The sequence below is a fragment of the Pipistrellus hanaki genome (genome assembly GCF_964339955.1).
Source record: "Pipistrellus hanaki genome assembly, chromosome: 20".
Lineage (NCBI taxonomy): Eukaryota > Metazoa > Chordata > Mammalia > Chiroptera > Vespertilionidae > Pipistrellus > Pipistrellus hanaki.
This window is the reverse complement of record NC_140522.1, coordinates 2,209,639-2,235,732: the sequence shown is the minus strand read 5'-3', so window position 1 is coordinate 2,235,732 and position 26,094 is coordinate 2,209,639. Positions and strand designations below refer to the sequence as shown.

Sequence of the window (26,094 nt, the reverse complement as noted above, 5' to 3'; positions counted from 1 at the left end):
CCTCTGAACCAGGAGGTCAGGGTTCGATTCCCAGTCAGGGCACATGCCCGGGTGGCGGGCTCCATTCTCAGTGGGGGGCGTGCAGGAGGCCGCCGATCCATGATTCTCATCACTGATGTTTCCATCTCTCTCCCTCCCTTTCTGAAATCAATAAAGATAGATACACACTGAGTGGCCAGATTATGATGATCTCTGAATGCATAATAATCTGGCCACTCAGTGTATATATATATATATATATATATATATATATATATATATATATATATCTTTTTGTGTGTGTGTGTGTGTGTATGTATATTAGAGGCCAGGTGCATGAATTCGTGCATGGGTGGGGTCTGGCCAGCCTGGCCAGGGGGAGGGGACATGGGCAGTTGGCCAGCCTACCTGCTGGTCGAACTCCTGGTCAAGGGGACAATTTGCACATTAGCCTTTTATTCTATAGGACAGACACTAAGTGGCTAGATGATTATACATCCAGAGATCATCATATCTGGCCGCTCCGTGTATTTTAAACAAATAAACCAATGGACCTAGCTCCTGGCTGGCAGGAGCTTCGTTGTTCTCCCTCCCTGGAAACAGATGGGCATGTTTACCGGGCAGCTACTGGACCAGGAGAGCTAATTTTGGAAACTGGAACCACACTCCCTGGAGGCCCGGGGCCAGGTGGGCTCTTGTAGCTGAGCCTGTGGGAGGCGCAGGCCCTGCCCAATGGGCGGGCGTTTGACAGGGAGGTGATGGAGTGACAGGCAGGCATCTGGGGCAGCTGGAGAGGAGGTGAGGGAGCAAGCCTGCCCCCTGCCTCTCGGAGGACTCAGGGCTGAGGCCAGGCCTGCTGAGTAGGTCTGATGTGATTTTATTATTATTTATCATTATCATTATCATTATTATTATTATTTTATGAGGCAAAAAAAACTTTATGAACCTTAGCCTCCAGCTTTCCCCCAAGACCTTCAGCTGCATGAGATACAAAGAATGAATTGTGTATGAGCAAGATTTATAACAAGAGCTGGGGCCCTAGCTGGTTTGGCTCAGTGGGTGGAGCATTGGCCTGTAGACGGAAGGGTCCTGGGTTCGATTCCAGCCAAGGGCAACAACAACAAAAATAAATAAATAAATAAAATAAAAAGAGCTGGGCCTGTCTGGCGGGTGTGTGGCTGAACGTCAGCCTAGAGGTCAGGGTTGGATTCCCAGTCAGGGCACAGGCTGGAGTTGTGGGCTCGATCCCCAATGTGGGGGTGTGCAGGAGACAGCTGATCCATGATTTTCTCTCATTATTGATGTTTCTTCTTTTCTCTCTCTCTCTCCCTTCCTCTCTGAAATCAAAAAGGTTTGAGGTGTAGACAAGGAGTTAGACTAAATCGTGAAAATGGGTTAAAGCCGGAGTCACAGATTGGAAGGGAGAGCCTCCGGGAGGACGTGGAGGTGTTTGGTGTCAGGCTGGGGACGCGGGTGGCCAGCTGGTCCCGGGCAGGAAGGCAACGCGGGACCCCGGGGCGCCCACCCGCGGCTCCCCGCCGCTCAGCGCTCAGGCAGCCGCCCCCACGAGCCGGGCGGAGCGCGGGGGAGGCGTCTGCTCCGGGGACGGGGACGGGGCGGCGTCTCCCGGCGGGGCTGCGCGGCAACCGGGCGCCATCGGCGACGTCCTGCGCGGGAGGGAGGAAAGCCGGGCCGGCGGGCCGCTCCCCGTTCCACGCGCCGAGGACGGGCCGGCGCGGCCGGAAGGAGGTAAGGCTTCCCCACGGGGCGCTCGGGGGACGCGGAGGCCCCTCCGCTCCCGGGATCCCCAGCCCCGTCCCCGCGCTCGCGTCCTGGGCTCCTGGGCCTCCTCCTCTCCCTCCCCCCCATCCCCGCTCCCCATCCCCGCTCCCCGGCCTCGCTCCCCGGCCCTCCGGCCCCGCCCGGCCCGCAGCTCTAGCTCCCACGCTCCCGATCGCCTGCCCGGGTGACCCGCACCCCCGCAGCCCGGGCCGCTCGCCCTCTCCCCTGGAGCCGCCGACTCGGACCCACGGACGCTCCCAGGACCTGGTTGCGAGCTGAAATGCCTGGCGAGCAGGTGCCCCCGGGACCCCCCCGGTCACCGAGGCCGGGCCGCCCACTCCCTGCTGCGCCCCGCGTCTCCTCTCCCCCGCCCGCCCCGCCTCTCCGTTACCCCGCGCTCCTCCCCGCCTCTCCCATCCTCCCGCCCGCCCTCCGCGTCTCGCCCCGCCCATAGCCCCGCCTCCAAATCCCCGTCCTCCTATAGCACTGCCCCTCCCACCCCTAGACCCGCCTCCCAAAGCACCGCCCCCAAAGCACCGCCCTCCTATAGCACCGCCCCTCCCACCCCTAGCCCCGCCTCCCAAAGCACCGCCCTCCTATAGCACCGCCCCTCCCATCTCTAGCCCCGCCTCCCAAAGCCCCGCCCGCCTATAGCACCGCCCCTCCCACCCTAGCCCCGCCTCCCAAGCCCCGCCCCGCCTCCCTTTACCCCGCGCCCCGCGGCCCCGCCCCGTCCCCGCCGCCGCTGCGGGCGGGGCCCCGGATTTAAATGTCGCGGCGGGCCCGGCGGCCGGAGGGCGGACGGACCTCTGTGTCGTGTCCCCGCTTCCGCAGGCGGCGGCGGCGGGACCGGCGGCGGGACCTGCGGACACGGAGGCCGGCGGCGGCGGCGCCATGGCCCCGGGCTGCGGCGCCAAGAGCGAGTACATGAAGCGCTACCGGGACCCGCGCTGGGCCGAGTACGCGGCCTGCTACCGGGAGCTGCTGCACTACCGCCGCGGCCGCCGGCTGCTGGAGCAGGCGCACGCGCCCTGGCTCTGGGACGCCTGGGGCCCCGCCGCCTCCTCCGACGACTCGGCGTCGTCGGCGTCGTCGTGCGCCGGGAGCCCCGCGCCCCCGGCCGCCTCGGCCTCCCCGCCGCCGCCGCCGCCGCCGCCGCCCGCGGAGGGCCCGGCGCGGGGGACGCGCGGGTCCCGGGAGGAGCCGGCCGCGAAGCCCGGGGATGCGGAGGCCGGGGATGCGGAGGACACGCCTGTGCCAGGTACCGGGCCGGGGGGTGATGCTCGGAGAACTGGAGGTGCCCATGGCATCGCACCGCCCCTCTTTCTTTCTTTCTTTCTTCCTTTTTTTCTTTCTTTTTTAATCCTCATCCGAGGACACGTCTCCATGGATTTTTAGGGAGCGTGGGAGGGGGAGGGAGAGACGGAGGGAAACATCGATGGGTTGCACGCGCGCCCCATCAGGGCCGGGGCTGGGGAGGAGGGGGAGGAACCTGCAACCGAGCTAAGTGCCCTGGACCAGAACCGAACCCGGGACCCCTTCGGTCCGGTAGGGCCGACCCTCTATCCACTGAGCCACACGGGCCAGGGCTGCCTCATCCCCTGAATGAACGGGGAATCTGCCCCCCTAGAGACAAAATAAGGGAGCTGTCAACCCGCCCCTCGGCCCCCTCCCTCCTTATTTCCCTAATCTGGGGGCTCGAGCCTGCAGCGAGGGCGAGGTGGCCTTGGGGAGCCCGTGCACCCCGATCTGTGCATTCCTAAGCATTTTTTTTTTTTTTTTTTAATGAGAAGAGCCAGCTTTCGTCAGAGGCTCAGGGCGTCTCCACGAGGCTCAGATCCACCGCGCTGAGCTCTCAGTCTTGTGAATGGAGCTGTTGTGTTGGGGTGTGAACCCCAGGACCTGGGGACCTGGCTGTGCGGGTCCCAGGGGAGCAATTTGCATTTGTTTACACGGGGGTGACGTCACTCCGGCGGTGGGGCGAGGGCCTGGCCGGTGGGGGTGTCCCCTTCACTTCCCCTGCCTTTTCGCCCTCAGCAGTAGCTGGGAAATGGCCTTGGGGGGCTACACCTCTGCTGGGTCAGCCCAGGTCTGTCCCCCCTCTTTCCTGCCCAGAGGGCTGCAGAGTTGGGGGCTCAGCCCAGGAGGCGTGTGGGGGGTCGGAGTAAAGGCCAAGTTCAACCACTGGGATACAGTAGCCAGCGGTGCCTTCCTGCCGCCCTCTAAGGTGGTGTCTGGATTTTATTTTTATTTCTTTAAAAAATATATTTTATTGATTTTTTTTTTTTTTTACAGAGAGGAAGGGAGAGGGATAGAGAGCTAAAAACATCGATGAGAGAGAGACATCGATCAACTGCCTCTTGCATACCCCATACTGAGGATGTGCCCGCCACCAAGGCACATGCCCTTGACCGGAATGGAACCTGGGACCCTTCAGTTCATAGGCCACACCGGTTGGGGATGTCCTGAGTTTTTTAAGTTTTTAACACCTATCGGCTCTCTTTTTAACCTCTGTCCTAACCCCTACACACAGCCCATGGCTACCCCCTCTGCATACAGGCCTCATGGAGTTTGTCAGCTTCATGACGAGTATTTACACTTCTGAGCCGGAGCAAGTGAGGCTCAGAGCTGCCTGCATGGCCCTGGCTGGTGTGGCTCAGTGGATAGAGCATCGGCCTGCAGACTCAAGGGTCCCAGGTTCGATTCCGGTCAAGGGCATGGACCTTGGTGGCAGGCACATCCCCAGTGGGGAGGTGTGCAGGAGGCAGCTGATGGATGTTTCTCTCTCATCGATGTTTCTAGCTCTCTATCCCTCTCCCTTCCTCTCTAAAAAATCAATAAGATATATTTTTAAAAAATATAAAAGTCAACGGGAAAATATCCCCGGGTGAAGATGAAAAAAAAAAAAAGCTGCCCTACTTCGTTGGCCCTTTTCTCTCTTTCCCAGTGCAGCCAGAAGGTCAGGTTCAAGCTCACTATCGCTCAGGACATCGGGCCCGCCCAGGGCCTCTGACCTACTTTGCATCTGGCGGGCGGTTGCTCTGGGCGGCGGCTGCGGGTGGTGCCCGGGGAGGGCCCGTGGCCCCCGCCCTGGGCTCCGTGGCTTCTCCTGGGGAAGAGCCTCATGGTGTGGCTCCCGGCATCTTTCTTGATGGAGCCCCTCCTGGGGCGGACTTTTCTGAGACCCCGCATGTCCAAGGGTAGCCCTCTTCCTGCCCCCAGTCCGGCCAGGGGGTGCCTGGGCAGGGGACCCTGGCCGGAAGGAATTATTGTCTCAGCATCTGGAGGCACCGCTGGGCAGGGTGTGCCCTGTGATGTTGTCGGCACAGTTTCGGTTCCTTCAGATCCTAGTTCTGTTGTAGATCGCACCTCCCTGCCTTGGGAAACTTTCAGCGTCTCTCTCTCTTCCAGTTGACCTAGTCTTCTGTAATAATAAAAGCGTAATATGCTAATTAGACAGCCGAAGAGTAATATGGACGAAACCGATGTGGCCCAGTGGATAGAGCGTCAGCCTGGGGACTGAAGGGTCCCGGGTTCGATTCCGGTCAAGGGCATGGACCTTGGTTGTGGGCACATCCCCAGGTGGGGGCGTGCAGGGGGCAGCTGATGGATGTTTCTCTCTCATCGATGTTTCTAGCTCTCTCTCCCTCTTCCTTCCTGTAAAAAATCAATAAGATATATTTTTAAAAAACAAAAATAAAACCAGGGGGTTTATAGAGTGATGGGTGGCAGAACCACAAAAGGCTGAGGGGAAACAGTGGTGCTTTGGAGTGTTCACCACGGGGGCGGGCAGGCCGTACCACCGGTCGCCAGCTCTGCCCACAGCACCGGGGGCGGGGGGCCTGTGGTCACGGGGGCATTCCTGCTGCCAGTGGAGGGCCAGCCCCTTACACATGCTCCCAGGTCTCTTCACCCTGGGGATGTGGGTAACCATGGGAACCACGGCCTATTGTGATGGGCCTTTCAGGTGGAGGCCACCAGCTCCCTCTTCCCTGGAGCTTGTCAGAACCACGTGGGCCTCGTCCGGAGGGGGGAGCATCGGGGGTGAGGGGAGCCTGGAGCTCGGGTTGAGCGACTTAGAAGCGCACCTGTGTAGCTGCTGGGTGATTCTCACCAATTCAGATCCTCCACCCCAACCTGGGGTTTGTCTTGGGGTTTGGAGGAAGCCTTTAGGCCAAAGAGGCCCCTTACTTAAAAAAAAAAAAAAAAAAAAAAAAAAAATTAAATTAATTCAGAGAGAAAGGGAGAGAGGGTGAGTGAGAGAGAAACATCAGTGGAGAGAGAGAATCATGGATCGGCTGCCTCCTGCACGCCCCCTGCTGGGGATGGAGCCCACAACAGGGGGCACAAACCCTAACTGGGAATCGAATGGTGACCTCCTGGTTCACAGGCCAACGTTCAACCATGCCACCCGAGAAGAGATCTCTTTTAATATTTAGTCTCAGAAGCCCTAGCGGGTTCGGCTCCGTGGATAGAGCAACGGCCTGTGGACCGAAGGGTCCCGGGTTCGATTCCAGTCAAGGGCATGTAACCTGGTTTCAGGCACATCCCCAGTAAGTGGTGTGCAGGAGGCAGCCAGTGGATGGTCCACGCTCATCCATGTTTCTCTCTTCTCCTGCTCTCTCTAAAAAAATCAATAAATGATTCTTTAAAAGAAGAAGAAGAAAAAAAAAGTAAATGAAATAAAAACGGGGCCTCAGGTTTGAAACCGCTCATTTCAGCATCTGCGTTAAGCGAAACATGCAAACAGGTCGATCGGAGAAAAGGTCACTGCCTCAGTGAGGCTCACTGCGCCCTTCAGCCCAGCCAGCCAGAGGAGCTAGACTCCAGCCCGGGTTTTAAAGCGTCTAACTCTTGTCTTCTCTTTTTTTAAAAAAAAAAAGCACCGCCAGTCAAAGGCAGCAAGGAGAAGCCCGAGGAGGAGGAGGCGGCCGGGATGGCGGGGACGGACCGGGCGCCCGGCTGCACCAGACCCCGCCAGCACCCCAGCGCCCTGTTTGCCCGGCGGGACAGGAAGGCGGCCCGAAGCCCTGCAAGGTCGTCGAGCAGAACGAGAGAGACCAAGCACCCCTTCGCTCTGTACGGGTGGGGGGAGCGGCGGACAGACACCGGCGGCCAGAGGACCCACAACGTCTGTGCCTCCGCGCCCGTGCACGAGGTGTGTGGGGTGTGTGTGTGTGTGTGTGTGTGTGTGTGTGGTGTGTGTGTGTGTGTGGTGTGTGTGTGTGTGTGTGTGTGGTGGGCGTGTCTCTCGGCTTCCCCTGGGAGGGAGGGGGAAGTGCAGGAGGAAGGAGGGCACAGGTGTGCTCCTTGGAGGGACACTGCACTGGGTCCTCCATCCTAAGTGTTTTATTATTTATTTTTATTTTTAAAATATTTTTTGTTGATTTCAGGGATGGAAACATCCATGATGAGGGAGAATCACAGATCAGCTGACTCCTGCTCGCCTCCTAATGGGGACTGAGCCCACAACCCACAGCAGGGGGTGTGCAGGAGGCAGCCAGTCCATGATTCTCTTTCATCATTTATGTTTTTTTTCTCTCTCTCTGTCTCCCTTCGAAATAAATAAATGTACACACTAGAGGGCTGGTGTATGAATTCGTGCATGGTGGAGTCCCTCGGCCTGACCAGTGATTGGGGATGATCGGGGATGGGGGGGGGGGGGGGGGGAGCAGGACCACAGGAGGCTGGCAGCTGCAGGGGGTTGGCTGTGGGAGTGCACTGACCACCATGGGGCAGCTCCTGTGTTGAGCATCTGCCCCCTGGTGGTCAGTGCGCATCATAGCTACCAGCCAGTCATCTGGTCATAACAGTCACTTAGGCTTTTATATATATAGATATAAAAAAAAAAAAGAAGAAGAAGCAGAAGGAGAAAGCGCAGACTGTTTGAATTCTGATTAAATGCCATAATCCCATTTTTACCAAACAGCCTTCTACGCCCCGGCAGATGGTGTTAGCTAGTGGGATATCTGAGACAGCAGGGCCCGGGTTTAACAAAGACGGCTGGTCCCTGGGGTCAGGTTTAACCAGGCGTATCTATGGCATCAAATGTCCGAGGTGGTGCCGTCCCTGGAGGATTTTTCTGTTTTCTTTTTTAACTGCTTTGCTGTAAAACATTGCCAGTCCTTTCCTGGAATAGGTGCCCATGCTCCAGGCGAAGCCGCTGCGGTGATTTTCCAGAGCCAATCTCTAGAAAACTGGCTGCTTAGCGTTTGCATTTCTCCGCTGCCTTCCCTCTGAGGTTTCATGGTCTGATCCATGTTTCTCTGTCTCTGGATCTATCTTTGTTCATCAGTTTATATTGTTCATTTAAATATTAAAAAAAAAATTTTTTTAAATATTTTATTGATTTTTCACAGAGAGGAAGGGAGAGGGATGAGCTAGAAACATTGATAAGAGAGAAACATCGTCCAGCTGCCTCCTGCACACCCCCCTCCTGGGGATGTGCCCGCCACCAAGGTCCATGCCCTTGCCCGGAATCAAACCCGGGACCCTTCAGTCCACAGCCCGACGTTCTACCCACTGAGCCACACTGGCCAGGGCTAAATATTTCATATGTGATTATTCTCGCAAATCGGTTCAAAAAAACCTCTGACGTTCATTTCCGCTTTTTTCTTCCTTTATGAACCGCTCCTCAGATCCACGAGTCGGCGCTGCGGGCCAGGAGCAGGCGGCAGGTGGAAAAGAGGCGGCTGGCGGCTCAGCGGCAGCGCGCGCACTCGGTGGACGCGGAGAAGGGCCGGAGGCCCGCGCCGGCCGCCCCGGACAGCCCGTGGGTCACCGAGTACATGCGGTGCTACTCGGCCCGCGCCTGACGGGGCCTCGCCAATAAAAGAGAGAAAAGAACCAGAACCGCAGGCTTCCCCGGAGCGGGGCGCGGGGTGCGGCCCGGCCCCCGGTGCCGGCTCCTTCGGGGGCCCCAGAGAGGCTCCCCTGTGGTGCGGCCCGGCCCCCTCCCACCCTGGGCCTGGGCAGCAGCGCCCCCGGAGCCATGGACGGAGATAGCCCCTGCGTCTCAGCTCTTTAAGGGTTTGTCTCGAAGCATCTTCATCCTTTAAGACACCGACACCCAACGCCTTTCCGTGGCTGGAGATGCTCCAGAGCCGATGCTTGTCCTGGAAGTTTGGGGCCTGAACGTCCAGGCTGCAGCTGCCTTCCACATTCCACGGTGGATCCTGCGCCTTCAGCATCGGACGCCCCGTCTGCGGGAGCCAAGGTCAAGTCCACGGCGGCTCTGCACGGACGGCGATGCCGCGGGCCATGGAGCCGGGAGCCGGGAGCCGGGCCGTCCTTCCGTCCCGCACTTCGGGCGGCTGTGGTCGCGGGGAGGGTCCTCTGTCCCCCTCCAGCCGCCCCGCGGGCGGGCGGGCACTTGTCACTCCGCAGTGCGGGTGCGGCCCGGGGTGCGGCGCGTCCTGGGCGTGGGTGGGCGGAGAGCTCAGGAGGGTGACGTGGACAGGGGGAGGCTCGGGGTGGCCGGCGTGGCCTTGCCAGGGGTGCCGGTCACCCTTGCCGTGGCCATCAAGCCCGTAGACCCCGCGAGGACCGGAGGTCAAGGTGGGAGGTCAGTGCGGTGCAGCCGATGGGCAGGCCACGCCCTGCTGTCCGGGTTTGGGGTTAGCCATTCAGCCCAAGTGCTTGTGACACAACTGACAATCTTAGGGAAGAAAGTGCCCCCCAACCCCCCCCAAACAGACTGCCTTAGACCCCCAGCTTCCCGCCCGGCCGGTGTGGCTCAGTGGGTGAGCATCGACCTGTGAACCAGAAGGTCAGGGTTGGATTCCCGGGTGCGGGCTCCATCCCCAGTGGGGGGCGTGCAGGAGGCAGCCGATCCATGGTCCCCTCTCATCATGGATGTTTCTATCTCTCTCCCTCTCCCTTCCTCTCTGACGTCCACAGAAACATATTTAAAAAATTAATAAAAAGTAAACCTAGCTTCCTCCAAGCTTTCAATAAGCCACACCCCTCCCTTCAGAAAACACTCATATTTAATGAGCTTACTACTGAAAACTCCAGAGCGAGATCTGGAAAGACCTGGCCATATCTTCCCCCCGCCCCCAGGATATTTTTCTATTGATATTTTTTTAGGGAGAGGGAAGGAAAGAGAGAAACATCGATGTGAGAGAAACACATCGATTGGTTGCCATCTGCACGCACCCTGGCCAGGGCCAGGGCCGGGGAGGAGCCTGCAACTGAGGTCTGTGCCCTTGACCGGAATCACACCCCCGTACCCTTCAGTCTGCGGGCCGAAGCTCTATCCACTGAGCCACCCCGGCTAGGGCTCCCCTACCCCTCACCCCTTTTTAAGTAAAGGTCAAATGACCGGGATTTTTAAGGTGATTTTAATGTGCACGAACCATGAGCAGTTCCGCACGAATGAACTGTGAGAACGCTTCCTGTGTCCGGGCCTTGAAGGTCTCAAGTCTAACTTCAGAGCCTACGGAAGGCTGTAAGTTGTAACCATTTGATGGTCTAGAATAGGGGTGTCAAACTCAATCAGAGAAGGGGCCAAAATCTAAAATCCAGCCTAAATCGCGGGCCGAATGGTTTACTGAACAGTCATAAACTGACAATGTCATAAACTGACAGCGGAGTGCAGTGATGACAGCGCGGTGCGGGCCACATTGCAAGGCCTGGCGGGCTGGATTTGGCCCGCGGGCCTTGTGTTTGACATATGTGGTCTAGAAACTCATACGTAACCGTGTTCTTCAGTCTGGGGCCGCCTCGCAAGACAAGCAGGTGGTTTGGTAAAATCCCCTTTCATGCTGGAAAGTGTGAAACCGCTTGAGACTCCAGTGGGACTTAAACTATGGAATAAAGTCATGGCTTCCTAGACTTTCAAAGCGTCGGCTTTCAGCTCGTCATGGAAACAGTTTGCCAAGCGTCTGTTACAGCATCAAGAGAAGCCGAAGGCTTCCACCCACACTTGCCGGGCCTGGGTGCGGGAGAAGTAAAATGGAGTTCGTTCTTTTTATTTTTTAATAAAAAACCTAAAAGAGTGTCTCACTTGGTACCTCTGGGTATGTTCAGGCCTTCCCTCCCCGAAAAATTCCCAAGCACACAGACACATTTTTTAAAAAATATATCTTACTGAGCCGAGACTGGTGTGGCTCAGTGGATAGAGCGTCGGTCTGTGGACTGAAATGTCCCAGGTTCGATTCCGCTCCATCCACTGAGCCACCCCGGTTAGGGCTCCTTGAGCCTCTTAAAGACTCGAGCGCTTTAACACTTTGCTGAACCAGCGGATACAAGTGCCCAGAATCTGGCCCTCCAGGCGCCAGAGCCGCCCCAGGAAAGTGACCAGAACCCGGGACGTAGCCAAGGGGCCCTGGACCTCCGACCCACAAGAGATGGGGAGCCTGGCTCTTGCACTGGACCCCTAGCAGCGCCAGTATGTGCTGGGGTGGGGTCTGGGGTGGCCCCTCCGCAGGAGTGATCGAACCCATGACACTGAGGAGAGTCTGTTTTTCTCCCAGACACAGCAATTACACGTGGATGCTGCCCAGCCGGTGTGGCTCAGTGGTTGAGCTTTGACCTATGAAACGGGAGGTCAGGGGTCCGATTCCTGGTTGGGGGCTCCATCCCTGGTGTGGGGGTGCAGGAGGCAGCCGATCATGATCCTCTCTCATTATTGGTGTTTCTCTCTGCCCTCTCCCTTCCCCTCTGAGATCAATAACATATTTTTAAAAAAGTAAACCTTTTCAAAAACCCAGCAAGCTGAATGGCAAGTAAAACCAGGTTTGTGGTCTGAGGGCGCCGCCTTGTGGACATCTCTGGAATTGCGTCTGCTTACATTTTTTTTAGGCGATCCCAAAGCAAAACTACAGAAAAGTCACTAGCAGAGAGGTCTCTTCATGAGCAATCTGAAATGACCCGTGTGATACCCCGTGACACCCCCACCAAATATTGTAATTTTTTTCTCCCAAATACCAGGGGCAATTTCCCATAAACCAGGGCCTCCTCCTGCACAGCCATCAGCATCGGGTGTTCACGCAGATGCGTGTCTGCCCTCCAGGCCTCTGACGGGATGGCCATGTGGCCCGCTGTCCCAGGAACGCCCTTGGCAGGCGGCCAGAGACCCCGTTGACACCCCCTTCCCGTGGGAGGCGCCCTTTGCATGGAGTCTTCACCTCTCCCGGTCCCCCTCCTGGAACCTGTCACAGACCTGAGCGCTTTCACACTTTGCTGAAGCGGCGGATACTAATGTCTGGAATCGGGGACCCTCCAGGCTGCAGAGACGCCCCCAGAACGCAATCAGAAACTTTCTCAAAGCCCGGTAAGCAAAATGGCAAGTGCACATATGTGGATATATATGCGATTTGATACGGATGCTATTTTGAATAACAATCTTCAAAACTTCATCGTATTTTCTGAAGGCGTTAACATCATAGGTATTTTAACGCCTATAAACGTCGAGTTTAATGCCAAAGAAAAGAGCTTTTGCGGGAAGTTTTAGTTCATTACTAACAACTGCATCTATGGGGAAAAAATCCCCGTTATTAATCCATATACCTGGTAAGACCACTTTTCTGATGTTATGTCGCCGTCTTGTGGACACATCTGGAATTGCACCGTTTAAACTTTTTTCTTTTTTTTTTTTAAGCCATCTCAAAGCAAAACTACAGTAAAGTGACAAGCATAGCACAGAGATGTCTCTTCACGAGCAATCTGAAATTCCCCGTGTGATGCCCCGTGACCCCGCACATATTATAATTTTTTTCTCCCAAATACCAGTGGCAATTTCCTATAAACCAGGGCCTCCTCCTGCACAGCCATCAGCATCGGGGTGTTCACGCTGATGCGTGTCTGCTGTCCAGGCCTCTGACCGGATGGCCATGTGGCCCGTTGTCCCAGGAACGCCCTCAGCAGGCGGCCAGAGACCCCGCTGACACCCCTTCCCGGGAGAGGCGCCCTTTGCATGGAGTCTTCACCCCTCGGTCCCCCTCCTGAAACCTGTCACAGACCTGAGCGCTTTCACACTTTGCTGAAGCGGCGGATACTAATGTCTGGAATCGGGGACCCTCCAGGCTGCAGAGACGCCCCCAGAACGCAACCAGAACCGGGCACGGAGCCAAGGCGCCCCAGACCTCTGAACCCCAAGAGATGGGGAGCTAGGGTGACCCCCCTCCGCAGGGGTGGATCAGACCCATCCAAATGCAGTGTGAGCGCTAAGTTATGCGGTGTTAACCCTGGGTTAACAGAGTTAACAGCCCACAGCCAAGGAGTCTTTTCCTCCCGGGCACAGCGATTGCACCTGGCTGCGCCCCACCAGTGTGGCTCAGTGGTTGAGCTTCCGCCTAGGAACCAGGAGGTCTCTGATCTGATTCCTGGTTCGATTCCCCGGGTTGAGGGATCTATCCCTGGTGCGGAGGTGCAGGAGGCAGCCAATTCTCACCCTGGATGCAAATCCCTGTCCCTGAAACCAATGAAAATGTGTCATTTTCTTTTAGAGGGAAACGCAGGGGCGGCTGTGCCAGCTTGCGGGGCTGCGGGTGGGGACAGCCTGTCAGGTGAGGGGGCAGCGGCAGGAGGCCTGGGAGGAGGCACTTCAGGAGGCAGAGAAATTAGTGTCTCGGGAGGATCCTGTCCTGGGGCCACCTGACCGTGGCTGCAGGGTCACAGGCTGGGGGTGAGGGTTCCAGAGCTGAGTCCCTCCCTGAGGCCCCGGAGTCTCAAGTGCCTGGTAAGTTCACCTCCAACTTTCAAGCAAAAGTACCTTTTGTCTCTGTTCTTTAGAGCTGTGACTGCAGAGGTGGCCATTAAAGCCATCGCGTGCCCTCAGGCCAGTGTGGCTCAGTGGTTGAGCTTCGACCTATGAATCAAGAGGTTGTGCGGTGCCATTCCCGGTCAGGGCACAAGCCGAGTTGTGAGCTCCATCCCCAGAGTGGGGCGTGCAGGAGCCAGCCGATGGAAGGTTTTCTCTAATCATTGGTGTTTCTCTCTCTCTCTCTCTCCCCACCTCTCCCCTCCCCTCTGAGATCCATAACTTATTAAAAATAAAAATAAAAAAAAATTCTTAAAGCCTGGTAAGCAAAATGGCAAGTGCACATATATGGATATATATGCGATTTGATACATATGCTGTTTTGAATAACAAGCTTCAAAACTTCATATTTTCTGAAGACGTTAACATTATAGATATTTTAATGCCTAAAAATGTCGAGTTTAATGCCAAAAAAAGAGCATTTATGGGAAGTTTTACTTCATTACTAATAACTGTAGTAATGGCGAAAAGAAATCCCAGTTATTAATCGATATTCCTGGTAAGACCACTTTTGGGATGTTATGTCGCCGTCTTGTGGACACATCTGGTATTGCATCATTTAAACATTTTTTTTTTTTTTTTAAGCCATCCCAAAGCAAAACTACAGTAAAGTGACAAGTATAGCACAGAGACCTCTCTTCACGAGCAACCTGAAATCCCCCGTGTGATGCCCTGTGACCCCGAAAATGTTATAATTTTTTTCTCCGAAATACCAGGGGCAATTTCCTATAAACCAGGGCCTTCTCCTGCGCAACCATCAGCATCCGCGTGTTAACATTGATGCGTGTCTGCCGTCCAGTCCTCTGACGGGATGGCCATGTAGCCCGTTGTCCCAGGAACGCCCTCGGCAGGCGGCCAGAGACCCCTCTGATACCCCCTTTCCCGGGAGAGGCGCCCTTTGCATGGAGTCTTCACCTCTCCCGGTCCCCCTCCTGGAACCTGTCACAGACCTGAGCGCTTTCACACTTTGCTGAACCGGCAGATACTAATGTCTGGAATCAGGAACCCTCCAGGCTGCAGAGACGCCCCCAGAACGCAATCAGAAACTTTCTCAAAGCCCGGTAAGCAAAATGGCAAGTGCACATATGTGGATATATATGCGATTTGATACGGATGCTATTTTGAATAACAATCTTCAAAACTTCATCATATTTTCTGAAGGCGTTAACATCATAGGTATTTTAACGCCTATAAACGTCGAGTTTAATGCCAAAGAAAAGAGCTTTTGCGGGAAGTTTTAGTTCATTACTAACAACTGCATCTATGGAGAAAAAATCCCCGTTATTAATCCATATACCTGGTAAAACCACTTTTCTGATGTTATGTCGCCGTCTTGTGGACACATCTGGAATTGCACCGTTTAAACTTTTTTCTTTTTTCTTTTTTTAAGCCATCCCAAAGCAAAACTACAGTAAAGTGACAAGCATAGCACAGAGATGTCTCTTCACGAGCAATCTGAAATTCCCCGTGTGATGCCCCGTGACCCCGAAAATGTTATAATTTTTTTCTCCCAAATACCAGTGGCAATTTCCTATAAACCAGGGCCTCCTCCTGCACAGCCATCAGCATCGGGGTGTTCACGCTGATGCGTGTCTGCCGTCCAGGCCTCTGACCGGATGGCCATGTGGCCCGTTGTCCCAGGAACGCCCTCAGCAGGCGGCCAGAGACCCCGCTGACACCCCTTCCCGGGAGAGGCGCCCTTTGCATGGAGTCTTCACCCCTCGGTCCCCCTCCTGAAACCTGTCACAGACCTGAGCGCTTTCACACTTTGCTGAAGCGGCGGATACTAATGTCTGGAATCGGGGACCCTCCAGGCTGCAGAGACGCCCCCCAGAACGCAACCAGAACCGGGCACGGAGCCAAGGCGCCCCGGACCTCTGAACCCCAAGAGATGGGGCGCTAGGGTGACCCCCCTCCGCAGGGGTGGATCAGACCCATCCAAATGCAGTGTGAGCGCTAAGTTATGCAGTGTTAACCCTGGGTTAACAGAGTTAACAGCCCACAGCCAAGGAGTCTTTCTCTCCCGGGCACAGCGATTGCACCTGTGTGCGCCCGGGCAGTGTGGCTCAGTGGTTGAGCATCTACCTATGAAGCAGGAGGTCATGCGGTTCCATTCCCGGTCAGGGCACATGTCAGGTTGTGGGCTCCATCCCCAGAGTGAGGTGTGCAGGAGGCAGCCGATGGAAGGTTTTCTCTAATCATTGCTGTTTTTCTCTCTCTCTCTCTCTGTCTCTCTCTCCCTGCCCTCTGAGATCTATAACATATTAAAAATAAAAATAGAAAAAAACTTCTTAAAGCCCGGTAAGCAAAATGGAAACTACAAACTTGATACATATGCTATTTTGAATAAACAATCTTCAAAACTTCATGTCATATTTTCTGAAGGCGTTAACACTATAGATATTTTAATGCCTAAAAATGTCGAGCTTAATGCAAAAAAAAAAAAGCATTTGCGGGAAGTTTTACTTCATTACTAATAACTGCAGTTATGGGGGGAAAAACAACCGTTATTGTTATACCTGGTAAGACCACTTTTGTGATGTTTTGTCGCCGTCTTGTGGACACTTCTGGAATTGCACCGTTGGTTTAAATTTTTTTTTTTAAGCCATCCGAAAGCAAAACTAAGGCAAAGTGACAAGTACAGCAGAGTTCACTAGCAACCTGAAATTACCCGTGTGATGCCCTGTGACCCCGCACATATTATAATTGTTTTTCTCCAAACACCAGGGGCAATTTCCCATAAACCAGGGCCTTCTCCTGCTCAGCCATCAGCATCGGGTGTTCACGCTGATGTGTCTGCCGTCCAGTCCTCTGACGGGATGGCCATGTGGCCCGTTGTCCCAGGAACGCCCTCGGCAGGCGGCCAGAGACCCCGCTGACACCGCCTTCCTGGGAGAGGCGCCCTTTGCATGGAGTCTTCACCCCTCGGCCCCCCTCCTGGAACCTGTCACAGACCCGAGCGCTTTAACACTTTGCTGAATTGGCGGATACTAATGTCTGGAATCGGGGACCCTCCAGGCTGCAGAGACGCCCCCAGAACGCAACCAGAACCGGGCACGGAGCCAAGGCGCCCCGGACCTCTGAACCCCAAGAGATGGGGCGCTAGGGTGACCCCCCTCCACAGGGGTGGATCATTCCCATGCAAATGCAGTGTGAGCGCTAAGTTAATGCGGTGGGAACCCTGAGTTAACAGTTAACAGCCCACAGCCAAGCAGTCTTTCTCTCCCGGGCACAGCGATTGCACCTGGCTGCGCCCCTGCAGTGTGGCTCAGTGGTTGAGCTTCCGCCTAGGAACCAGGAGGTCTCCGATCTGATTCCTGGTTCGATTCCCCGGGTTGAGGGATCTAACCCTGGTGTGGAGGTGCAGGAGGCAGCCAGTTCTCACCCTGGATGCAAATCCCTGTCCCTGAAACCAACGAAAACGTGTCATTTTCTTTTAAAGGGAAACGCAGGGGCGGCTGTGCCAGCTTGCGGGGCTGCGGGTGGGGACAGCCTGTCAGGTGAGGGGGCAGCCGCAGGAGGCCTGGGAGGAGGCACTTCAGGAGGCAGAGAAATTAGTGTCTCGGGAGGATCCTGTCCTGGGGCCGCCTGACCGTGGCTGCAGAGTCACAGGCTGGGGGTGAGGGTTCCAGAGCTGAGTCCCTCCCTGAGGCCCCGGAGTCTCAAGTGCCTGGTAAGTTCACCTCCAACTTTCAAGCAAAAGTACCTTTGTCTCTGTTCTTTAGAACTGTGACTGCAAAGGAGGCTATTAAAGCCATCGCGTGCCCTCAGGCCAGTGTGGCTCAGTGGTTGAGCTTCGACCTATGAATCAAGAGGTCGTGCGGTGCCATTCCTGGTCAGGGCACAAGCTGGGTTGTGAGCTCCATCCCCAGAGTGGGGCGTGCAGGAGGCAGCCGATGGAAGGTTTTCTCTAATCATTGGTGTTTTTTTCTCTCTCTCCCCACCTCTCCCCTCCCCTCTGAGATCCATAACTTATTAAAAATAAAAATAAAAAAAATTCTTAAAGCCTGGCAAGCAAAATGGCAAGTGCACATATATGGATATATATGCGATTTGATACATATGCTGTTTTGAATAACAAGCTTCAAAACTTCATATTTTCTGAAGACGTTAACATTATAGATATTTTAATGCCTAAAAATGTCGAGTTTAATGCCAAAAAAAGAGCATTTATGGGAAGTTTTACTTCATTACTAATAACTGTAGTAATGGCGAAAAGAAATCCCAGTTATTAATCGATATTCCTGGTAAGACCACTTTTGGGATGTTATGTCGCCGTCTTGTGGACACATCTGGTATTGCATCATTTAAACTTTTTTTTTTTTTTAAGCCATCCCAAAGCAAAACTACAGTAAAGTGACAAGTACAGCACAGAGACCTCTCTTCACGAGCAACCTGAAATCCCCCGTGTGATGCCCTGTGACCCCGAAAATGTTATAATTTTTTTCTCTGAAATACCAGGGGCAATTTCCTATAAACCAGGGCCTTCTCCTGTGCAACCATCAGCATCGGGGGTTCACTCTGATGGGTGCCTGCCGTCCAGGCCTATGACAGGATGGCCATGTGGCCCGTTGTCCCAGGAACGCCCTCGGCAGGCGGCCAGAGACCCCGCTGACACCCCCTTCCCGGGAGAGGCGCCCTTTGCATGGAGTCTTCACCTCCCGGTCCCCCTCCTGGAACCTGTCACAGACCCGAGCGCTTTAACACTTTGCTGAAGCGGCGGATATTAATGTCTGGAATCGGGGACCCTCCAGGCTGCAGAGATGCCCCCCAGAACGCAACCAGAACCGGGCACGAAGCCAAGGCGCCCCAGACATCCGAACCCCAAGATATGGGGCGCTAGGGCGACCCCCCTCCACAGGGGTGGATCAGACCCATGCAAATGCAGTGTGAGCGCTAAGTTAATGCAGTGTTAACTAACCCTGAATTATCAGAGTTAACAGCCCCCAGCCAAGCAGTCTTTTCCTCCCGGGCACAACGATTACACCTGTGTGCGTCCGGGCAGTGTGGCTCAATGGTTGAACCGGAAGGTCTCTAATCTGATTCCTGGTTCAATGCCCGGGTTGGGGCCGTCATGCCTGGTGTGGAGGTGCAGGAGGCAGCCGATTCTCACCGTGGATGTGTGTTCCTGTCGCTAAAATAAATGAAAATGGATTTTTCTTTCAGAGAAAAACGCAGTGGTGGCTGTTCCATCCCCAAAGTGGGATGTGCAGGAGGCAGCCCATGGAAGGTTTTCTCTAATCATTGGTGTTTTTTTCTCTCTCCCTCTCCCTTCCCCTCTGAGATCCATAACATATAGAAAAAGAAAAAAAAAGAAAAAAAAACTTTTTTGGTGTTGTGTCGCCGTCTTGTGGACACATCTGGAATTGCGTCGTTTAATCTTTTTTTTTTTTTTTTTTTTTTTTTAAGCCATCCCAAAGCCAAACTACAGATTGCAATGTGGCCTGTTGTTCCAGGAATGCCCTTAGCAGGCGGCAGAGACCCTGATAACACCCCCTTTTTGTGAGAGGCGCCCTTTGCATGGAGTCTTCAGCCCTCCCGGGCCCCCTCCTGGAACCTGTCACAGACTTGAGCGCTTTCACACTTTGCTGAACCGGCGGATACTAATGTCTGGAATCAGGGACCCTCCAGGCTCCAGAGACGCCCCCCGGAACGCAACCAGAGCCGGGGACGTAGCCAAGGCGCCCAGGACCTCCGACCTGCAAAAGAACGTGAGCCTAGCTCTTCCATTGATAGGCCGGGACGCCTAGCGGCTCGACCGTATAGTGTATTGGCCAAATCAATTAACGCCGCCTGCTGGCGAGTGCAAGGCACGCTGGGACTTGTAGTTGGGAATGAGCGTAGTGCAAGCTGGGAAGTGTGTCTAGCGGAAACGGGGCATTCCCGGAAGTGTGTCGGGGGCAGCGTGGGGCATGCCGGGAGGTGTGTCGAGAACCGGAAATGCCGTGAGGTACGTCTTGCGTCAGTCGCTGTGCATGCTGGGAGGTGCGTCTAGCCCCTACCGGAAGTGTATCTAGCCCCTACCGGAAGTGTGTCAGAGGCGTGCCGAGGCATTTCGGGAGATGTGTCTTGCGCTGAGCGCGTGGCTAGTTGGGAAGTGTGTCAGAAGCAGGTCAGTCACGCTGGAAAGTACGTCGTTTCCCGGCGCGGGGCACGCCGGGAGGTGTGTCTGGAGCGGCGCCTGAGGCCCGCCGAGGGGACTGTGTGGCGGAGGCCCCGCGCGCCGCGGCGGGAGGAGGGAGGCGGCGGGATGGGGAAGCTGCCGGCGGAGCGGATGGAGCGGGCGGCGCGGGGCACCGAGGCCGTGCGAGGCCGCGAGCCGGGCTGCGGGGTGAGCGCGGGCAGCGGGCGGCCGGCCTCGGGGGCGCCGCAGTGGGCCCCGTCCCGGGCGGGTCTGGCCGGCGGGGCGGGGACCATCCCGCGGGCTCCTGGCCCGGCCGGCGGCTTGGGGGCGAGACTGGGATCGCTTCCCGACTCGGACCCGTGGGCCCGTGTTCGGTGCGGCCTCGGGGCGCCGTGTCTCGGTCTGATCCGCCTGGACTCGGGGGCGTGACCCCAGCGCCGAGCGAGCGGCTGGTTCTCAGGAAACACGCTGAGCGATGGCGTCAGAGTGGGGACCGGGCACGTGCGGGTGCTTTTCTTTTTTTAGAGAGAGGGAGAGGGGGAGAGGGAGAAACTTCAAAGAGAGACACATCAGTTAGTTGTGACCACAGCACAGGATCGAACCCCTGACCCTTCCTGCATGGGTGGGCGCGCTGACCACTGAGCGCGCCGCCTTGTGGACATCTCTGGAATTGCGTTTGTTTAAACTTTAATTAACCGGAGGTTAAAGGTTCACGCACGGTGGTGAGTCTCCGCGAACAATTCCCCCCGCTTCTCCCTGACTTGTCCAACTCGGGGCGATGGTGGCGCTGGACGCCGGGAGGTAAGATGAACACGGGGACATGTAGCCAAGGCCCGAGTGCTTTTATTTTTATGAAATTAAGTTGTCGTCCTCGTCACCCCCCCCCCCCCCTTTTTTTGGTTAATCCTCACCCGAGGATATTTTTCCACTAATTCTTAGGGAGAGCGGAAGGGAGAGGAGAGACAGACAGACAGAAACCTGGATGTGCCAGGTAGACACATCGACTGGTTGCCTCCCACAACAGGGACCGAGCCTGCAACTGAGGTTCATGCCTTTGACCGGAATCGAACCCAGGACCATACATTCTGCAGGCTGCTGCTCTAGCCAATGAGCCAGACCGGCTGGGGCTGAAATTAAGAATCTTAGGGAAAGATTCCATTCAAGGCTGATATCCACTCTCCCAGCCCCGGCCCAGGGAGATGGCCACCGTCTCTGGAGTCTGTAGCGTGGACTTGGGGAGCACTTGAACCCGGGCTGGGCTCCCATCTTACCTCCTGGTGTCCACGCCATCATTGTCCTGAGTTAGACAAGTCAGGGAATGGAACCTTGACTTCCTGATTGACAGGCGGATGCTCAACCACTGAGCCACACCGGCCGGGCTTTGGTAAACACTTTCTGAATGAATGCCAGCCTGGCGGCAAATGACCGGGAAGTTCTGCCGATGGGCCTCAGTGCCTTTCAGTCCTGTCAGTCCTCCCGTGGGCTTTCCCCTCTGTCACAGGATGTAAAGCCCCGACACTGAGAATCTGGGTGAAACCTTACACCAGTTCGATGCCATTGATTTTCATGACAATAAAATCTGCAAACTGGACGCTTCCCCTGCTGAGGAGACTGAAGACCCTCTTGCAGAACAACAACAGGACATGGTGAGTGTCCCGCCTCTCCCACCTCCACCAGCCGCCCCTCCCTCTGGCCTGCACCACCGCTGTCTGTCCACATCTGTCCGAGTTTAAAGTGACCAGTGTCACCTCCACCGCAGGGCCTGAGCCACTGCAGCCCTCACACCAGCCCGCTGTGTGTATAACGGGCTTTTTAAGGCAGCGCCGCTGAGGGTACAGGAGCCGTCAGGGCCGAGGGGGTAGTGCGGAAGCTCGGGGTTTGGTCCGCTTGTTCGCTAGAAGCCGATCAGGAGCCGGAGCGGGAGGACAGGACCGGGGGGCCTCGCTCCGGGGCAGCCGCAGTGGAAGGGTCTCAGCGGGGTCCGCTCTCCTCCCACAGGGTGACCTGCACCCGCTGGCGTCGCTCAAGCCGCTGACCTCCCTGAGGGAGGAGACGACCCGGTGACGGCGAGTCCTTTACAGCAACTCCCTGCCCGGCCTCGCCCTGACCAGCCGGTGAGGACAAAGGGGTGCTGAACGGAACTGGAACTGGAAAAGGTTTAATATTTTAAATATCTATAGTATCTTTTCTTAAAAACTTACAAATCTTCTAATTTAGTTTTCTAATTTAGTTTTAACCTCCGTTAAAAAAAAGGAAGAAAAGTGCCCCCTTTAAAAACAATATTGCTGCTGAGACCGGTGTGGCTCAGTGGATAGAGCATCGGCCTGCAGACTGAAGGGTCCATGGTTCGATTCCGGTCAAGGGCATGTACCTTGGTTGCGGGCACATCCCCAGTGGGGGGGAGGCGCGCAGGAGGCAGCTGATTGATGTTTCTAACTCTCTATCCCTTTCTCTGTTTTATATATCTGTGTGTGTGTGTGTGTGTGTGTGTGTGTGTGTGTGTGTTTATTGGTTTCAGAGAAGAAGGGAGAGAAACATCCACAATGAGAGAATCATGGACCGGCTGCCTCCTACAGGCCCCACACTGGGGATGGAGCCTGTAACTCGGACATGTGTCCTACTTGGGTATCAACCCCTGACCTCCTGGTTCCTAGGTAGATGCTCAACCACTGAGCCACACCGGCCGGGCCCCTGGGAATTTTCTGTGGAGACGTTAATACAAACGGTATTTCATAGCCATGGATTGAAACCAAACACGAGAGGGCACGGTGGACTTGACCGCTGTGTGTGCAGGGTGGCTTAGTGGTTGGAACACGGGTGCGAGGCCCAGGTCTAAGCCTCCCAGCTCTGCCCTCAGTGAGTCTCTGAGTCCCCACTTAGCCTTGAATCCTCCTCCTCCTCAAACCTGGGGTGGTAACAGTGCCAGCCTCAAAGGGTGCTGGTGTGGTTTTGTTTTGCTTTGTTGTTAATCTCACCGGAGGATATCTTTCCATTGGTTTTTAGAGAGAGAGGAGGGGGAAAGAGAGAGAAACATTGATGTGAGAGAGATCTGTCAGTTGGTTGCCTTCCCCAGGAGCCCTGACCAGGGCCGGGGCGGGGGATGGAGCCTGCAACTAAGGTCATGTCCCTGACCGGAATTGAACTCAGGGGCCCCACTCCACAGACCGACGCTCTAGCCACTGAGCCACACTGGCCAGGGCTCCAAGGCCTGTGGGAGGACTGAGGAAGGTGCTTACAGGCAGCACTTGGCACTGGGTCCTCTGGTGCCTGAGTGCCAGCTCTGGGGCGGGCTGGGCACGGGGTGTCAAGCGGAAACTCACAGCGGTGCATGCTGCCAGGTTGGCTAGAACAGTGGTCAGCAAACGGTGGCTCCTGAGCCGCAGTTTGCCGCTCTGTTGACTAATGAGTTTGCCGACCACTGGGCTAGACTGTGGCCGGGCCCCTCGCTGGCCGCTGGGAGGGCTGTTGGAGTGGAGCTGAAGGCGAGTGGGCCGTTCACACGGTGGTTCTCACGGGCTGGCCTGGCCCTGGGGGTTGTGAGGTCGGAGCTAAGGTCTCGCCTAAGGATGCTCGTCATGAAACACGCCTTTGCCATCTTCTTTCGGGCCCTGCCAGTGGCAGCTGGTCCCTGACCGGAGCGCCTCGGGGCAGGGGCTGCTGGGGGTGCCCTGTCCGGGGCTGGCCGTCCAGGGCCTCAGCGGCACTCACCCCGAGCAGCTCCGTCCCTGAAACCCTGTGGCCCCCCCGGCTTTGTGTCTCCTCAGGCCCCGGCAGCGGCGGGAGGAGCAGATGGAGGAAGACACGGTCGCCAGCGGCTCCTGAGTGTCCACGGGGCGGAGGCCCGGCCGCCGGGGACAAGGTCCTGCCTTGAACGTGGAATGTCGGCGTCCAGCTTCGCTGAAGGCTCCGGTGGCTGCAGTCGTTTCCAATTCACATTCTGAGCTCTCCCCGCCTGGTCCTCACAGCGGAACAGAGACCGCTGCCTGCTGCCTGGCTGTGCGCGCAGCGGGTGTGTGTGCGCCTTTAAGCTGGGCCCGCGGGGGCCTCCATCTGTACAACGTTTGGATGTTTAAACGTTAATAAATGTTAATAAACGTTAATAAACGTGTGAACGGCAGCCGCTGTTTGCTCTCAGCTCTTCCTTTCTCCTGCTCAAGCACGGTGACGCCCAGGCACGGAGCGAATGACTGGGTTCTCAGGCCTGTGAGCCCCGTGGACACAGTGCCTCTTGCCATTGACCAGAGCAAGCCCCCGGGGCCGCCCCAGGTCAGAGGCCCGGTGATGCACTCCACCTTGAGGCTACAGCAGGGGTAGGGCTGGAAGAAGGACAAACTGGGGCCCTGGCTGGTGTTGCTCAGTGGGTAGAGCATCAGTCCTTGGACTGGAGGAGCCCAGGTTCGATTCCGGTCAAGGGCACATACCTCAGTTGTAGGCTCGATCCCCGGCCCTGGATTGGGGGAATGCAAGAGGCAAGCATTTGTTGTTTTTCTCTCTCTCCCCCCCCCCCCCCCGCCCCTCTTAAAAACCAATGGCGCCCTCGCTGGTTTGGCTCAGTGGATAGAGCATCCACCTGTAGACTAACGGGTCCCAGGTTAGAGTCCAGCCAAGGGCACATGCCCGCTTTTCAGGCTCAGCTCCCGGTAAGGGGCGTGCAGGAAGCAGCCAATCAATGATTCTCATCATTGATGTTTGTATCTGTCTCCCTCTCCTCCTCTCTGAAATCAAAAAATTAAAAATAAATAAAAACCAATGGGAAAATGTCTTCAGGTGAGGATTAAACAAAAAGGGTCGAACCTGGGCCAATCACAGTCTCCCATGGGCAGGCACAGAGTTCTGGATGCTACCTTTTTGCAAACAGCACTGGAGCAGCGGTAGTGAGCGGTTGTTGGCTGAAATAACTAAGGTTCTAGGCGAGTGAGGTAGCGCATGCTGGTTAAAGCGACCAGCCAGGCTAGAAAGGGACCACAGAACAGCAACATGCTAGGAACTGAAATGAGAGCCCACCGCCCATTACACGCTGGCAACACGAACTCGGATAGCAGTTGAATAAGCCATCTGTCACACTGCACACACACACACACACATGCACTGTAGCTCACAACATAGCATTTCAAGGTACTTTGTTCTTCCATGTGTTTAAAATGCGTTTATTTTTTAAAACGCATCCTTGCATTGATTTCAGAGAGGTAGGAAGAGAAACATCAGTGATGAGAATCATTGACCAGCTGCCTCCTGCAGGCCCCCTATTGGGGATGGAGCCCGCATGTACCCTGACCGGGAATAGGACCATCAACAAGGGAATTTACCTTGGTCCCAGCCATCCCAATTCTGGAAATTTCCCTCTAGTCTTACCAGCACAAAATGACACGCAGACAAGGCTACTTGTCCTTTGCTACGTTGTTGGCGACAGTAAAAGATTAGGTCCACGTGTCCGTTTATAGAGGAAGAGAGAAATAACTGAGGGAGCATCCTTCAAAGAAAAACACCTGCAGGCATACACCAGTGAGCGAGAAGCGCGCCCTTTGGTGGGAGGAAAAGGATACTGCAGGGTGCGGGACAGAAAGCAGATGTTCGCTGGTATCTTTATAACAAAACATGACACGGATGCACAGGAAATAAAAATGAAACCGTTAGGGGGTCATTTGGAAAAGACGTTAGCGAGGTTTCCCAATGGGTGAATTAGACTTTCCATCTGACTTTTTTTTTTTCATTATGTGAACATTTTATCTATCTGAGTCTCCTCAGTAAGCCCCAATGCCCCCCAAGTAGAAGCGCTAAAACGATGAGCAGCATATTGGTCCCCGCGACCATAGATCCGACGTGAGGGCTTCTGAGGTGCAATGGCTCCTGTTTAACGGGAGTGGAAACGGGCCCACGCGTGTTCCTCCCGCGGGGGACTAGTAAGACCATGGAAACGCTCACACTTCTTTCCAAATCCATTTCTCTGCCCGTCTTATTCTTGCTCCTCCCTGCACTTCCTTTGTGCAGCGCCCAGACTCCTAGGCCTGGTGCCGGGTGTGGTTTTCCTGAAAAACCCTGGAACACACACAAGAGAGACTCTTTTTGGACAAACTCTTGGCCTATTGTATTGGCAGAGGGCTCAGAGTGCTGGGACCCTGTGACAGTGTCGCCCTCTTGTGGTTCGTAGCTGTTACTGCTACCAGGAGGTCTCTCTTGGGCCCAAAGAGAGTCCAGTCCCGACCAGACCTTTTCCATCCTGGTCCATCAAAGCGGATTTCTTTCTTTTCCCTTTTTAAAAATATATTTTATTAATTTTTTACTGAGAGGAAAGGAGAGGGATAGAGAGCTAGAAACGTCGATGAGAGAGAAACATCGACCAGCTGCCTCTTGCACACCCCCTACGGGGGATGTGCCCACAACCAAGGTCCATGCCCTTGACCGGAATCGAACCCGGGACCTTTCAGTCCATAGACCGACGCTCTAT

The 26,094-nt window shown here is 55.6% G+C and overlaps 2 protein-coding genes and 1 long non-coding RNA gene across 5 annotated transcripts in view; 2 read left to right on the top strand and 1 right to left on the bottom strand.

Annotated features, from left to right (window-relative positions):
- The first annotated feature begins 1,414 nt into the window (after window positions 1–1,414).
- Window positions 1,415–9,424, top strand: CCSAP (centriole, cilia and spindle associated protein). Of its 2 annotated transcripts, XM_084868786.1 has the most exons (4): window positions 1,415–1,728; window positions 2,596–3,022; window positions 6,642–6,919; window positions 8,400–9,424. In XM_084868786.1, exons 2-4 carry the CDS (start codon window positions 2,656–2,658, stop codon window positions 8,574–8,576), a joined length of 822 nt encoding a protein of 273 aa, XP_084724912.1. In that variant the 5' UTR covers window positions 1,415–1,728; window positions 2,596–2,655; the 3' UTR covers window positions 8,577–9,424. The 2 variants fall into 2 exon arrangements, with proteins under 2 accessions (XP_084724912.1, XP_084724913.1); XM_084868787.1 differs by lacking the exon at window positions 1,415–1,728 and having other exon boundaries at window positions 2,480–3,022; window positions 6,645–6,919.
- A 10,236-nt stretch (window positions 9,425–19,660) lies between these two features.
- Window positions 19,661–23,580, top strand: LOC311614196. 2 transcript variants are annotated; one of them, XR_014793595.1, is made up of 4 exons: window positions 19,661–19,856; window positions 21,151–21,295; window positions 21,648–21,805; window positions 23,414–23,580. It is a non-coding gene; the product is annotated as an uncharacterized lncRNA (long non-coding RNA). The 2 variants fall into 2 exon arrangements; XR_014793594.1 differs by lacking the exon at window positions 21,151–21,295.
- A 1,207-nt stretch (window positions 23,581–24,787) lies between these two features.
- The window catches only part of LOC311614025 (uncharacterized protein), a gene marked incomplete at its 5' end in the record, with an annotated part of 16,047 nt that continues 14,740 nt past the window's right edge, over window positions 24,788–26,094 (bottom strand). Inside the window, one exon of the mRNA XM_084868511.1 lies at window positions 24,788–25,685. Within this exon, the coding sequence (XP_084724637.1) occupies window positions 25,649–25,685 (37 nt within the window). The 3' untranslated portion in view covers window positions 24,788–25,648. The remainder of the gene's footprint in view (window positions 25,686–26,094) is intronic.

Bases quoted from the DNA above. Each gene is read 5' to 3' on its own strand.
- CCSAP (XM_084868786.1), top strand. From the start codon at position 2,656: ATGGCCCCGGGCTGCGGCGCCAAGAGCGAGTACATGAAGCGCTACCGG. The intron at 3,023-6,641 runs GTACCGGGCCGG...TTTAAAAAAAAA, and splicing joins GGAGGACACGCCTGTGCCAG to AAGCACCGCCAGTCAAAGGC. The intron at 6,920-8,399 runs GTGTGTGGGGTG...ACCGCTCCTCAG, and splicing joins CCTCCGCGCCCGTGCACGAG to ATCCACGAGTCGGCGCTGCG.